The sequence below is a fragment of the Macaca thibetana genome, chromosome 5 (assembly GCF_024542745.1).
Source record: "Macaca thibetana thibetana isolate TM-01 chromosome 5, ASM2454274v1, whole genome shotgun sequence".
Taxonomy (NCBI): domain Eukaryota; kingdom Metazoa; phylum Chordata; class Mammalia; order Primates; family Cercopithecidae; genus Macaca; species Macaca thibetana.
The window spans coordinates 45,676,362-45,692,027 of NC_065582.1; the positions used below are offsets into that span (position 1 = coordinate 45,676,362).

A 15,666-nucleotide genomic window follows, 5' to 3' on the forward strand; every position below is an offset into this window, starting at 1 on the left:
TGTTGAACCATTTCAGACCTAATTTATATTTTTTGTTCTGCCTCCCTTTAAAATTGAGCTTCCTCACATTTCCATAGCCTTCACTTTAACCTACTTTAATGATAGGGTTTTTGGTGTGTTGGGTTTTGTTTCTGACTGTTTGCATTTATTGTCTTGGTATTCACTTATGCTTACTTAGCAAGGTATATTTCAGAGAGAAACAGCTCACTGGCTTCATAGCTGTGCAGGCACTAGCTCTTCAGTTCAAATTCTATTTTCAAGGAAAGATTTGTTGCATCTCACATCTCTTACATTGCTGTGTGACTCACCATGAGTTTGGGAGTCTTTCAGAACCTCAGAACACTCAAATGATTTAAATTTCTCAAACATGTTCATTTCACATATAGGAAGTCACTTTTGTTTGGATCACAGGGTCTCGACATTAGAAATGAGAAGCTCCATGGCTCCACAACAGCTGCCTCAGCCTGGCACGTGCCCTGGCCTCAGAGATTCACAGTCCAGTTCTTTGTCCAGTTGGGTGGCACCTGTCTACCACCTTGCCATGCCCACTTAACTTATGCAAAGTTAATAGCACAAGTAGAAGCCTGTTCCTTGCAGTGAAAATTTTACTTGCCACTTTCATAGCCCCAAGATATCCGTGTATCTTTATTAACAGGCGCTTAACAACTTGCGTCATTTAAAATGCCTCCCCTGCCTATCAGCTGATGATGGCCGCAGGAAGGTGGGCCTGGAAGATAACAGCTAGCAGGCTAAGGCCAGACACTGACACTTGCAGTTGTCTTTGGTAGTTTTTTTGCACTAACTTTAGGAGCCAGCTCATGATCTCAGGATGTATGGAAAAATAATCTTTGTATTACTATTGTCAGGTAAGTGACTTTATTTCATCTTGGTTCTGTTATATTGGGTATAAGATCATAGAATAAAAATATAAACTAGCCTATTTTAGTTCTATCTTATTTAAATGAATAAATGAGTAGTATCTCCTATTCCAGTCTGGTGGATGGATTTTACTGGAACTCAGCTACCAATGTGGGGAAAATGACACAAGGGAGCCCGGTATTTACGGCTGAATCCAGTTTTCTAGTATGAGAAGTTTACTTCAATTCTAAGTCTAGCTAGAATTAAAATAATTTTATCAAATGCTTTGAGAAATACCTCTGTGTGAATAAATGTATTGCTTTGTTTGAGTTATAAGGAGATTCATTTCCAAACTAAAGAGTTATTAATGAAGGTGTTGGTTGCTATATGGCTTTTAGTTTTCAAAAGGTATAATTTCCTCCTTCTGCCCAATGGTGAGAAGCCAAAAGCATGAACACTGAAACCATGGGGAATTGTTCGCTTCTCTGTGGGTCCATTACTAAAGTGTCACATAGGAAGAAAAACAAAAACAAAAACAATTCTTACTGGCTTAGGTGTCACGTGAGTTTTGGGAGAAATCTAAATCCATTAAAATAAATATCATAGGGTTATTATTAAATTGTATTAATTCAATAATTTGAATTTAATTTAAATTTAATTATTAATTTAGTGTATTAAATTAACATGATTTGGGCCTCTTTCTGAGAATATTATAGTTAAACCTCCTCTCAAGTGCAGTGTTTATGTGTTAGCAATACTAGTGCCCACCCAGCGCACAGGGGTCAGGCAGTTGCTTGAAACATTCTGAGTCTATTAGACATTGTTGTAACCCAAGTTAGAGCAAGCATCAAGGATCTACTGAGCGCTCTGTAGCATACAGGGTAGAGAGGTCGGCATTTTCTCAGATACCCTAGGGGAGGATAAAATAGTGTAATAGTTAAGAGCACAGGCATGAGGAACAGACAGAACTGGGTTCAAATCTAGTTTTACTTCTCAAGGCTGGGGAACATTAAGGCAAATGATATGCCCTCATTTTTATGTGTCCTCATCTGTAAAATGCAGGCAATGCTGGTACTTGCCTCATAGTAATAAAGACTAAACAAAGTATTTAATGGAATACACTTACTGATGCCTGAAACAAAGTAAAATGTTAAGCTTACTGTGCATTTTCTATGATTAGAATTAACTATCATGATTAGTAAGTATTAATAATATAAATGTTATTAAAATAAGTAGTAGCTACCAATAATTATAGACTAGGGAACAAACCTACATACGTGATTGGTGATTTTTGAAAAGTCAGAGAGAAAAGAAAATTACAGAAAAAAAAAAAACAGAAAACAAACATAGTTACTCTAATTTTTTAATCAGAAAAGTATGAAAATATTTAGTTTGAAGAAAAGAAAACAAGTGAAAGGGATGTAGTATAATATTTGCATATATATTCATATGTTTATAGCGCTATTACACTAGCACTATAAAAGAGATGTATTCTTTGTGTTGCTCCATGGGGCAAACCATACTGGGTGTAACTCAAACAAAATTGAACACTGCATACTCTACTGGGGGTGTGCCCAGTATTTGGGAAAATTCTGTGTGACTTACAAGTGCCCTAAATTTGGAAAGGGTTCCTGGCAAAGAAATGATTTTTTTTTTTTTTAATTTCTACAACTACGCAAGCAGATAGTGTGAATTAAAGCCTTAAATGGCACTTGATGAAGAAGTCATTGGGGCAAGATGACCCTGAAGGCTACAGTGGTCTCCAGTACCCAAGCTGTTATCATCTTCGTAGCGTCGGAAACCCTCCAAGGAAACTCTCTTGATGTGGCTACTTTATAGTATAACAGAAAGGTCTAAGAGCAAGTTTTTCCCCCATACTCATTAACTGAAGAGAAAACATACATGGTGAAGTCTTTTTCCTTTTTTTTTTTTCTTTCTTTCTTTTTTTTTTTTTTTTTGCTATGAAAAAAAGATGATTGCCTTGCTTTCTCTAGGAATCTTAAGAATAAAGCCGATATTTCTAATTCTAAACTTACCAGAGATCTTCTTCCAAATGGAGAATCCATTTTTTCTAATATGACTTGATTCCCAGTCCCTGAATTCCTGCACTCATTTGATGATTCAGTCATTACATGTCAGATTGTGAACCAGGCACTGAGCCCACAGCAGGAAGACAAATGGGCTCCGATGGAGGATACTTGGAGGGTGGGCACAGTGGGTGGTGGGAGGGAACACAGATAATAAACAGAACAACAACTATCTTATTAAAATAAGATAAAAACAGTCAAAAATAACACAAAGCATATAAAAGCAGGTAACATGATAAACATGAATGCCGAAAACTGCTTAAGAAAAGGGTAGCAGGGAATTATTTTCTGAATAGGTGATATTTATGCTAAATGTAGAACAAGGAGACAGAGCTAATCCCGAAAATTCTGGGAAAAGAGGACAGATGGCAGAGGGAAGAGCAAGAGCAAAAATTCTGAGACAGGAGGTAAGTTAGTGTTTTCAAGGAAAAGCTGGAGCTTTTATCTGAAAATCAGATTCTGAAGCTAAGAACCAATTTGAAAATACAGTACTATATCACTTCAACTAGGAAATTATGGCATAAACCAGGAGTCTCCAAAAGTTTTGGTTTTACTTAAAAATTCATACAAAATTTGCATTCTAGATCATAATATACTAATTTAATGGGAGGAAACAAAGGGACTGGTATGATATCATCATGCCTACTTTATTCATCCGTGTATCCCCAGAATCTAGCACAGTTCCCGATTAGGACTTATAGTAGCATATTGGTTGAGTAAGCAAGGAAGGAAGTGAAGGGAGGGAGAAGGAGAGATAAGCAGAGAGGGAGAGGAAGGAAGAAAGAAAAGAAGGAAAAAAAGAAGGAAGGAAAGAAGAGAGGAGGGAGAGAGAGAGGGAGGCAAGAAGGGAGAAGAGAGAAGGGAAGGGAAGAGACAGAAGGAAGGGGAGGAGGAAAGGAAAGAGGAAATACTTGTTTTCATCTGGTTAGACACAGTGAGTGCTCCGCACAGACAGATCATTATTACCCTGTGCATCTGATTCACACCCCTGCAGGTACATCAGTCTAAAAAGCACATGTTAAGTGAAGAAACAAGGTGTCTCTTTTTTTTTTTTTTTTTTCAGGGATCCAAGAAGAGAGCCTTGCTAGCCTGTCTATTTAATTGGTACAGGAAAGAGTTACAGGAACTGTATGCCAGGGAATACATGACTATAAATTCTTTAAAAGAAAAACCTGTGTCTTCACTTATGTGTCCCACACATTGTCAGCCACATAGTAGACAGTCAATATCAACTACTCAAAATGACAAATGGCCAATGACCAGAATTTTGTGGCAGACTAGCTTGGCCATGAAAAATCATTTAACACTTGTGGACCTCAGTTTTCTTATGCCTATTTTATAAAGCACCGAGTAGATGGTATCTGCAATCATTTTTCATCTGTAAACCCCAACAAATCCCCAAAATTCAGCCTGAGATGAGCTGGACTAGTTGCCAAACCTATAAATATCTTTTGTATGGTGTGAAATAGGGTTTTTAGAAAGAAACGGACACCCACTGTGAACTCCTTTGCAGACAAGGTCTGAATAGAGGAGAAAGTAGGGATGGCATCTCAAACTTACTTTACAGTTATTTTAAATTAGGAAATTTAGCTTAACATTCTTGTGATAAATTTCTTTTCACCTTGGTTTCTAGAAGATTATTCAAAACAGCTGTGAGCCTATTTGAGAAGTATATTTTTGAGGAATTTCCCCCAAGTTATCTTTGTAGGTTATATTTTGACACCAACTGCAAATGTAATATCTTTTGCCCAAAAAAACCCCCAAACCTACTTACATGGTGCTGACAAAATCAGGCTGGACCTACCTTTTTACATCATAGATTTCCAGCCATTATTATCATATCCACATCTTTAGTAAGTACCTATCTGTGTAGTTTTCTGTGATAAATGAGCTAGACTAAAACTAAGCAAAAATGTTGAAAAAAATATTCCGGGTTTATCTCTGGGTGTTGGGATTGTAAGGTATTTTTTTCTTATTTTAAATACTTCCTAAATTTTCTGCAAAGAGAACCATACAATATAATCAGGACAAGTTTCAATATGTTTTAAAAAGTAAACTGAACAAACACAATCTCTGCTTTCTAAGAAGTCTTTAATTTTTGTACATTGGTCATAGACTATGACCTATACAATTTATTTGGGATATTTATTAAAATTTCTGTCTAACCCAAATTATTATATGTAAGCACTAGAAAAATGATGTCATCTTTGTTTGTAGTGTACAAAGTTCTATAAATAGCTATTTAATCAACTTTGGTATTTCCATCCCTAGATCTATATACAGCAGGTTGGGTTCCATACAGAGGCAAGTTCTGAATAATAATAACCAACACTGATATAGCACTTACTTTGTGCCATGCACTGTTCTAAGTAATGTACATACACTTAATTTTTAAAACTGGAGTAAAATACACATAATATAAATTTACCATTTGAACCATTTTGAAGTGTACAATCGGTAGCATTTAATGCATTCAAAATGATGCACACCCATCATCATTATCTAGTTCCAGAACATTTTCATCACTCCAAAAGGAAACCTCTTACCCATTAGCAGCCACTTCCTCCAGCCCTTGGAAACCACTAATTTGTTTTCTACCTCTACAGATTTATCAATTTTAGATATTTCATATAAATGGAATCATATAATAGGTAACCTTTTGTGTATGGCTTCTTTCACTTAAAATAATGTGTTTAAAGTTCATCCATATTGTAGCGTGTATCAGTATTTCATTCCTTTTATAATGAATATTATTCCATTGTGTTGGTATATCACATTTTGCTTATCCATCCATTATTTGATTAAAATTTGTGTTATTTCCACCTTTTGGCTATTGTGAATAGTGCTGCTGTAAATATTCCTGTACTAGTTTTGTTTGAAAGCATTTTTAATACTCAAAGATGTATAGGGGTAGAATTGCTGGGTCACAGTAATTTTATGTTTAACTTATTAAGGAACTGCTAAACTCTTTTCCACAGGAGCCACACCTTTTCACCTTTTCACCAGGGTGTATGAGGTGCCAGTTTCTCCACAATCTTGCAGAAATTGTACTTTGTCATCTTTTTAATTATAGCCATTTCAGAGGGTATAAAACGGTTTTTCACTGTGGTTTGTTGCATTTTCCTAATAACTAATGATGCTGAGAATATTCTCATGTAGCTGTTGGTAATTTGCATTTTGCATATCTTTGGAGAAATGTTGGTTCTAGTCCTTCACCCATTTTTAAATTTATTTTTGTCTTTTTGTTGCTAAGTTGTAAGAGTTTTTTCTGTGTTCTGGATATAGAGTTTTATCAGATATACTATTTGTAAATATTTTCCTTCATTCTGTGGATTTTTGTTTTTACTTTTGATAGTGTCCTTTGATGCACAAATGTTTTTCATTTTCAAGTCCAATTTATTTTTTTCTTTTGTTGCTTACGCTTTTGATATCATATCTAAAAATAATTGCCAAATTTAAAGTCATAAAAATTTCTCCCTATGTTTTCTTCTAAGAGTTTTGTAGTTCTTCTCTTATGTTTAGATCTTTGGTTTATTATCAGTTAATTTTTCTATATGATGTATGATAAGAGTCCACCTTTGTTATTTTCAGTTGTCCCAGCACTATTTGTTGAAGAGACTATCCTTTTCCCATTGAAGGGTCTTGACACCCTTCTTGAAAGTTAATTGGCCATGGATATATGAGTTTATTTCCGGAGTCTCAATTCTATCCTAAGAATATGTCTGTTCTTGGAGCAAAATCACACAGTTTTTATTGCTGTTGCTTGGCTATAAGTTTTGAATTCATGAAGTGTGATTCACCAAACTTTGTTCTTCTTCAAGATTGTTTTGGCTATTAAGATCCCTAACAATTTCTTAGAAATTTTAGGATTAGGTTTTCCATTCTTGCAAAAAGCAAATTATGTGCATTTTAACTTAATTAATCTGTTCAACAACTCTGTAAGGTAGAGACTAGCCCATTATATAACAGTGGAACAAAAATATAAAGATTAAGTCAATTTTGCAAGGTCTCAGGCAGTTGCTAGAGGAATTAGTTTGAGTCTAGGCAGTTCCACTGCAGAATATGTGCACTTAGAGAATACGTTCTGTTGCCTGTACCATACCTAGTGATGTTCCAGGATTGACTCCGTTACTCTTACAATATTGTCACTCAGTGTTCTGCTTGTGCTTTTACCAAGCTGAAGACCTGAATGAAGGTTGATGGTCTGTCTTCCTCATGTGGTGCAGCTAAGGAACTCTGTTTGGCTGTCATGTTAGCCTTTTGCTCCTTTTTATACAGGCTATGGAAAATGTTTTTAAATTCTGGAGGCCTCCTTTTGATGTTATCATTTATTTCCCAGTCATAATTATATTTTTAGAAACCAAAATAGAAGGAAATAAATAAAAAACATAAAACATGAATAGTCAGCTATTTGAGGCAACCGAGAATGTAGATCATGGCACTGAAATTGCATTTTGCTAGGAAAAAGACCACAAAAGTTCTCCCCTTGCTACCTTTCCTGAACTATTCTGTTAGATTCAGACCTCAAAAACATTTTATCAGGAAATACAGAAATGTTCTTTCAAAATGAGTATATGGGAATGTGAGAATGTGGGAATGCCTAATAAAATCTGTCCTCATTGGTTTGTTAGCAAAACATCATATAAATCAATAGCTTGTGATTGCAGGAAGATATATTTCAGATCCTTTCTGTGTTTGTTTTTTGCTTTCTTGATGTACCACAATTGGAGAAAACTTAAAATTTCTCAGTGGCATTGTATTCTTGCCAATTCGTTATTCTGCTTTGTATTTCTCGTTGCTATGTTATTGGGTCATAATGGTCCATAATTACTTAAGAATCATTGTGAAATATATTGCTTATGACACAAGTAAATCTTTTTCATTGTTTGTAACGTTTTAGCTCTTAATTCTACTTTGCCTAAGATTAATGCTGTTATTCCTGTTGAGTTTTATATGTAGTTATTTATTTATTTTGAAGATGGAGTCTCATTCTGTTGCCCAAGCTGGAGTGCAGTGGCAGGATCTCAACTCATTGCAACCTCCGCCTCCTGGGCTCAAGCAATTCTCCTGCCTCAGCCTCCCGAGTAGCTGGGACTACAGGTGCACAACGCCATGCCCGGTTACTTTTTTGTAGTTTTTAGTAGAGACAGGGTTTCACCGTGTTTCCCAGGCTGGTGAGCTCAGGCAATCTACCTGCCTCGGCCTCCCAAAGTGTTGGGATTACAGGCGTGAGCCATTGCACCAGTCCTAACCTATCTCTTTTGACTCAATCTAAAAGTCTTTGTCTTTTAATACAAAACCATAATCCATATGCATTCACAACTGACATTTAGTATCTTATTTCTGTTGTCTTATTTCATATTTTATTATATGATTCCTTGTTTCTGCTCTTTTGATATATATACTATGTTTTATTTGCCCTTATCTTCTTATGTGTTTCTAAAGGTATATAGTCTACTTGTAAGTGTCCCATTAGCTAACTTTATGTTTTTGAAAGCATTTTCTTTCAGAATTCCCATTTTAGTGGCGCAGCACACATAGAAAGTCTAAGTGCTTTCTGGAGCTAGAGAAGCTGGATAAAGGTGTGCATGAGCCACTGGTCAATGGCTTGTGCAGGCCGTGAGTGCATTTCAGGTATGTCATAGGCTATTGATTGCCTCAGCCCCTCTGGCTGCCAGGTATTCAGATAGGGTATAACCTGGTTCATCAGGCTCAAAACATACTCAAGTATTATTGAGACATAGTTAATGTGTACTACCACTCACAGCACACAGACTCACACACACATTTGTCTGAAATAAAATTTCACAAAATAATAACTTCGCTTATTATGTGTGATGTACTTTGATATATTCTCTTCCATTTTATACAACTTAGTGTTTTTTTAGAGACAAGATTTTGCTCTATGGCGTAAGCTGGACTGCAGCGGCACAGTCATAGCTTACTTCAGTCTTGAACTGCTGGATTCAATGATTCTCCAACTTCTGCCTCTCAAGTAGCTGAGACTCCAGGTGCGCACAACCACACCTGACTAACTTTTTTGTTATTTAATTTTTAAATATGGGGTCTTGCTATGTTGCCCAGGCTGGTCTCGAGCTCCTGGCCTCAAGTGATCCTCCTGCCTTGGCCTCCCAAAGCACTGGGATGACAGGCATGAGCCACCACACCCAAACTACAACATAATTTTTTAGTGCCAGTGACAACCCACTGGACTGATTTCATAGCCCATTAGTAGAGGAATGCACCATCTTGACTGCATGTTGGAATTGTCTCAGAGAATCTATGTAGCACTGATGATTGGGTTTCACATCCAATGTTTCACATCCATAACATTCTAATTATGTTAATACATGGGCCAAACAAACTATAGCCTGTGAATGGCTGGCCCCCTAGTTTTGTACACCTTACAAGTTAAGAATGATTTTTACTTTTTTAAGTGCTTAAAAAAATCAAAATAGGCTGGGCGTGGTGGCTCAAGCCTGTAATCCCATCACTTTGGGAGGCTGAGGTGGGCGGATCACGAGGTCAGGAGATCGAGACCATCCTGGCTAACACGGTGAAACCCCGTCTCTACTAAAAATACAAAAAATTAGCTGGGCATGGTGGCAGGCACCTGTAGTCCCAGCTACTTGGGAGGCTGAGGCAGGAGAATGGCGCGAACCCGGGAGGCAGAGCTTGCAGTGAGCAGAGATCGCGCCACTGCACTCCAGCCTGGGCAACAGCGCAAGACTCTGTCTCAATAAAATACAAAAGAAAAGAATCAAAATAATAATAATATGTGAATATTTTATGAAATTCAAATTCTGCTGTCCACAAATCATTATTGGAACATAGTCATACTCATTTATTCATGCTTTGGTTTACATATTGTCTGTGGCTGCTTTTGCACAGTGACAGAGCTGAATATTTACAATAGATGGTCCACAAAGCCTACAGTAGTTATGGTCCACAAATCCTAAAGTAGTTACTCTCTCTCCCTTTACACAGGAAGTTTACTAACACTTGTGCTAAGGGATCCCCACAGACAATTTGAAAAACTTAAGTTTTAGACTAAAGATTTCCAATCTAAATTCCTGTGGAGCTTTCTGAAGCTGCCAGGTAGAGATGGGCACAGGATGTGAGGCTCCAGGCCAAACACTCAGGCTGGCTTCCACCAAGCAGTTCAACTCTGTCTGCTTCACACACTGATGAGCTTATCCTTGGAAAGTGATTAAAGTAAAATTAAATGCGATGTGAGAGAGGAAGTGAGGGGGATTGTGGCTCTAAAACAAAACTCTAAGAAACACCAACATTTAAGATGGCAAATGATGTTATTTCTAAACTCGTTCAGGCTAATATCCCATACTATAGCTGTTCATGTTATAGATAAAGGTGACACTAGAACCATAGAAAATGTAAGAATGCACCTCAAAACTCAGGAAAATGAAGTTTACGTATATTAATCATATTACCAACTGGAGCAGTTGTTCTCATTGCTGGCTGCACATCAGAATCCAATGCCTGGATACCACAGATGATTCTATCATGCAGTCAAGGATGAGAACGAACTAGTTTCGTTTCTGCAGTTTTTTATTATTCAACCAGTGAAAGGAAGTACCAGTGGTGTGAGAACTTTTGATAAGGTTTTTGTTTTTAATTAAAATTATTTTCATCCCGCCCAACTTCCTTAAGCCCAAAGTTAATGTATGTGAAGTTCAGCTACAGAAATACCAATATCTTAGACTAAAGTGGACACAGGTAAAGTATGTGAAACCCCCTTTTGTTCTGAGGATTCTTTAGTAGGCAGGAGTGACCAGATTGGAATATGCTTGGCTGGAAAAATTACGATTCAAGTTAACAAACTGTTAATAACCAGAACCATCTGCTCTTCCGTAATGTAGATTTGCCACTGCAGGTCACCCTACAATGCTATGTTAGACGTACAACACTCCTACCCTCAGGCTATGAACAAGGTGAATTATTATTTTTATAGATCTTCATTTAGCCCTGATTTGTTGAAGTGAAGGCTTGCTTGAGAGTTAGTTGCATCATAATTTGGTGAGAATTTAATCTCTCGATGACACTTATTTGATTCTCTCATTCTCTTTCTGCTACATAGATCACAGTAGACCTTGGCAGACAGTTCTGTAGTTACACAGGTCTGAATTCAAACTCCAGGTCTGCCACTTAGCGGCTGTGTGAACTTGGGCAAGTTAGGCAATGTTTCTGATGTTTTTTTGTTCCTCTTCCACAAAGAATAATTAATATATAACAATAGGGTCTCAGCTAGTTGTTTTAAAAATGGTTAGAGAGATGTGTGGAATGAAGTAGGTGTACAGTAAGTGTTAACTACAAATATTATTATCTTAGACATACAGATTTCCATGATTCATGAATGGTGAAGCATTTTAGAAGACATCTATTCCAGGCCAGGCATGGCAGTGAGCACCTGTAGTCCCAGTTGCTCAAGAGAATGAGGCAGGAGAATTGCCTGAGCCTAGGAGTTTGAGGCTAGTATGGGCAATATGGTGAGACCCTATCTCAAGAAAAACATAAAACTTTTTTTAAAGTTTAAAAAGAGAAACATCTATTCCAGTACTCTCATCTTCGAGGCCAGAAAACTGAGGCTCAGATAATTTCAGAGACTTGTACAGATCCCCCAACCATTTGGTGGCAAAGCCAGGAATAGAACTCTGCTCTCGTCTCCCAGCAGGACAGTGGACAGAAATTCATCTTGCTTTCCATCTGTCCAGGCTGAAGAATGTGCACTGGCCGGGATGACAGAGTGACTGATATTTTTCTCCACCTCTGCTGTCTCAGCAATGGTTTGATACAGTGTGGATGACCAGAAGCTGGATAGTACAGAGCCAGGCTAAAAAGTTCAGGCTTCCTGAAGGGAAGCTGCAGCCTCCTAGGTCACGACACCTTTGAGACAGAATAGATAAAGCACCCTTCTCTACCAAGTTAGGAAAGGAAGAATTGTAACCAATTAGCTGCATGGGGACTGCCAAAGCACGCCAGTCTGAAGATGAGCAGAGACTGCGTCATTCCATTTGGCACCGAGCACACTAACTGTACCAGTTAATAGGCCATGCTTTTCTCCAGAGCCATTGGCTGAAGAGTTCAAACAAAAAGTATTGAGAATAGGCTATCCAAAACAGTAGGCTCAGATGCTATCACACAAAGCACTTTATCCTTAAGTTCAATTTTTCTAAATTGTAGTTGGCTGCTTTGGCTTAATAAAAACCTTCCAAAAAAGGAAAATGAATGGCCACAGACAGTATGGGTGTCTAACTATATTATCACAACTTGACCAAGATTGAACTTGTCAATCCTTTGGTTCAAGAGCAAAACAAAATCGTTCCCTTAAAATATTGCCTCGTGGGAACCGTCTTCTTCAAACATCTTTTAGCACAGGCAAGATTCCCATTTATACATTCATTCTGTCCAAGACAGTGAGATCTGGCAGACAAGGCATTGAGTTGGAAGTCAATGGATATGAGTTTTTGTCCCAGTTTTACCACAAATTAGCTGAGCATAACTTCTACAGATGCATTTATCAAGCAGTTTTCATGGTCATTGCAATGCCAAAAAACTGTAGCATTTGGAAAATTTAGTTTTCAGACTTGGAAACTATTTAAGGCATTGCATATGAAGGGTGTGTCCTTGTAAGAGTTTGCTTATGCAAGATAAGGATTCTTTCAGCTGCAAGTCAGGAGGGAACCAAAACTCAAACCAGCAGCTGCATGAACTGACTTTATCACATCTTGACAAGAGCTCAGCCACTGGAAGTTTTGGCATACAGAAAAACTCAAGGGTACTTGTACAATATCACGTTTTATTTTTATTGTGTCTAATAGCATTTCATGTTAGAAATGTTATTTATTTGGAAAAACTGAGTGGTTTGATGGATAAAGCATAAAGCAGAGAGCTAGGAGGCTGGCTATTTCCAGTTGTATTCCTAACATGTCTTGGGCCCCCACGTCACCCCACCTTTTTGGTACAATGGGAACAGTGACAGAAGTCCATGCTCTCTCCCCCAACACATGGGGATAAAAGACAAGAGAGGTGAAATGTTCTGGAACATATCCAATGTTATACAAGTATAAGCTGTGAGATGATCCAAACACAAATTTTGCGTATTTCATTTTCTAGAAAGTATACCAATTCATTCCACCCCTCAAACCTAAATTATACAATTCAATTCAGGTCACACAGACTTACTTTGTACTAAGTACCATAGCAAATGCCATTTCAGTGCCTGAAAACTGAAAAACATTTAAAGCAGGAGTTTGAGGCCTTGCTAATATGACAAAACATACTATTATATTTTATTTTGCACTAATTTGCCACTTAAACATTAAACTCTTTTCAATCTGAGAGATTTGCCAACACTTGCCTGCTAGGTGCCCTAAGCCTCCACATCAATGCACGTTATACTCCCCTTTCTCCATATGTTAGCCCATGCTATTTCTTTATCCCTCCTCCTCTGCATCTTCACCTAAAACTCTGCCCATCCTTCAGGGTTCATCCAGTGATTCATTTGCAAGTAGGCATGGAGTAAAGTCTTGACAGTATGTTTTTCAGAGGCCCATGCAGCTGAGAAAATGTGCAGTACTAGCACAAGGTCTGTCCATTCCTGGGTAGCCAGATGCTGGACACATCTTTCCTAACACCACAAGGTAAATATGCTTCACTTGGAGAGAGCGCGGAAATTTTTCAGGTATAGACTGGATGTGTTCCTGCCAGAAGATGTGAAGGGATTAAGAAACTGACTCTCATCCCAGTTTTGCTAGAGCAAAACACAGTTTCTCTCAGTGGCTACAGTATAAGGACAGTGAGGGCTAACAGATATAATCTAAGTAATATAATAAATTAGTGTGGAAAAAATCATCAAAATGAAGACTACATGGTTTTTTATTAAAATTCTAGCTTTTAGGATATCCAGGGAGCTCAGGAATTTAGTTGTCCTTTGTTGTATATACAATGTGCCCCAATGCTTGCTGACTAATGTAATAAAACATCAGAGAAATCTCGCCAGATCTCAACCAAGCAGTGAGATCTGGAAGGTGAGAATAACATTGGGGGTTAGCAGAATTAAGTCTCAGTTCTGTCTCTTACCAGATATGCTCATCTGAGCTAGTCATTTAATTTTTGTGAGACCAAATGTCTTTTTTTTAAAGTCGGCAAGTTGGATTAGATGTTCTATAAGCGGTTTTCTAGCTTAAATGTACCTGAACTCAACAGGACAATACTTAAACTGGCCTTTAATCTAGGAATGACACAAGTAGATTTTTGAAAGCTAATTTAGCTATAGAAAGCTGAGAGCTCCAAAGGCAAAGAGATAAAAATAACTGGAGAGCCATCTCTGAATCCAGTCCCTAAGCAGTTTTGGCAAACTAAAGTTTGCTGTTCAATGGTTACGAGTTTGCTTAAACGCTTTCTACCCAGTTTACTGAACTAAATATGCTATAGTAAAAAGTCCTATTCAAACACCATCTTCTTGCAGATATTTTGCAGGTTTTCAGAATTGAATATGTCCACAGATATCTATTAGCTGGTTAGGGTCTTAGGAATCTAGGAGAGCCAAGTAGCTGTACAAGCTGTTACTATCAAGTGTAGTTTTGAACATTCTTGGTGACTTTAAGGGATCGTATTGTGGAAATTTGGTTTCCTTACCTTGAATTTTGAATGAAGCTTTAGCATTTGAGGATGTTTCTTTTGTTTCTCCTTCCAGGTAAGTGATTTTTTTTTTCAACCAGATACTGGTTTATTTAATTTGAAGCTATTGATGAAATTCTTTAAAATGCCCCCATGTGATTCTACTCCGGAATAACTAACAAATTATTTAGAAGTTAATTAATACTAGAAAATATGAAAAGTCATTTTTTATGAGAATTATTGTTCTTTCAAGATGACACTGTTTTGTAAACGATAGACTTCCAATAACAAGACCCTGTGCCTTCCTCTTACCACTAAGCAAGCATGGGTATTAATTCCTATTGAAAGGCTTATGTTATCTTTTTTCCAGAAATGGAAGAAAAATGAACTATTAAAAAGGTCATTTTATAGGTCAGCTACCATTATTAGATTGTTGAGGAAATGAGATTAAAAAACAATTTTTATCAAATTATCTTTAGGGCATTTATATGTTTATTTTCTTACTGTGTTGACTTAAGTGACTATGAGAAGTTGTATCAGAGCAACTGATTCTGGAGAATTAAAGCGAATATTTCTAAGAGCATAAGTGGCAACTCTCAGTCTCAAATCAATTTGGCCACCAATCAGTTTTTGTAAGGGTACAAATAGGACATAACATGCTCAGATGGGACGTGGATAAAGTGTATACAATTTTACATTGAGGAAAGTGTGTCAATGTGTTACTTTCAATGTTAGAAATTCCCAAGTTCTGACAGTAGTTCAGAGCCTTGTTAAAAGCCAGAGTGGAGGCATATAGATCCAGCTGGAAAGAGAGGCATTGTGGTCTAACTTAGGACAAATTTTAAAGCCAGTGTTAGGGTCTGAGTCCAGCTTTGTAAACTTGAGTACAGTATTTGATCTCTGGGGTTTCAGCCTTGACTTCAGAACAAAATTTCCACCAAGTGCTCTTTTACCGTGAGGAGTGGCTGTTGAAGAAGAAAGAAGTCTAGCTATTTGCTAGAGTGTTAAAATTGTTTTCATTAAGCTCAAAACTTATGTAAATAAGTTCTCTCTCCCTAAGCATGTTTTCATTTTTATAAAA

General features: G+C 37.3%; 1 protein-coding gene across 2 annotated transcripts in view; it reads left to right on the forward strand.

Moving 5' to 3' along the window:
- Positions 1-683: 683 nt before the first annotated feature.
- Positions 684-15,666, forward strand: part of GYPA (glycophorin A (MNS blood group)) — a 39,881-nt gene continuing 24,898 nt past the window's right edge. Inside the window, exon 1 of one of the 2 annotated variants that reach the window (XM_050791082.1) lies at positions 684-866. In XM_050791082.1, coding sequence (XP_050647039.1) covers positions 830-866 — 37 coding nt within the window. In that variant the 5' untranslated portion in view covers positions 684-829. The remainder of the gene's footprint in view (positions 867-15,666) is intronic. The other variant, XM_050791084.1, reaches the window with a different exon arrangement.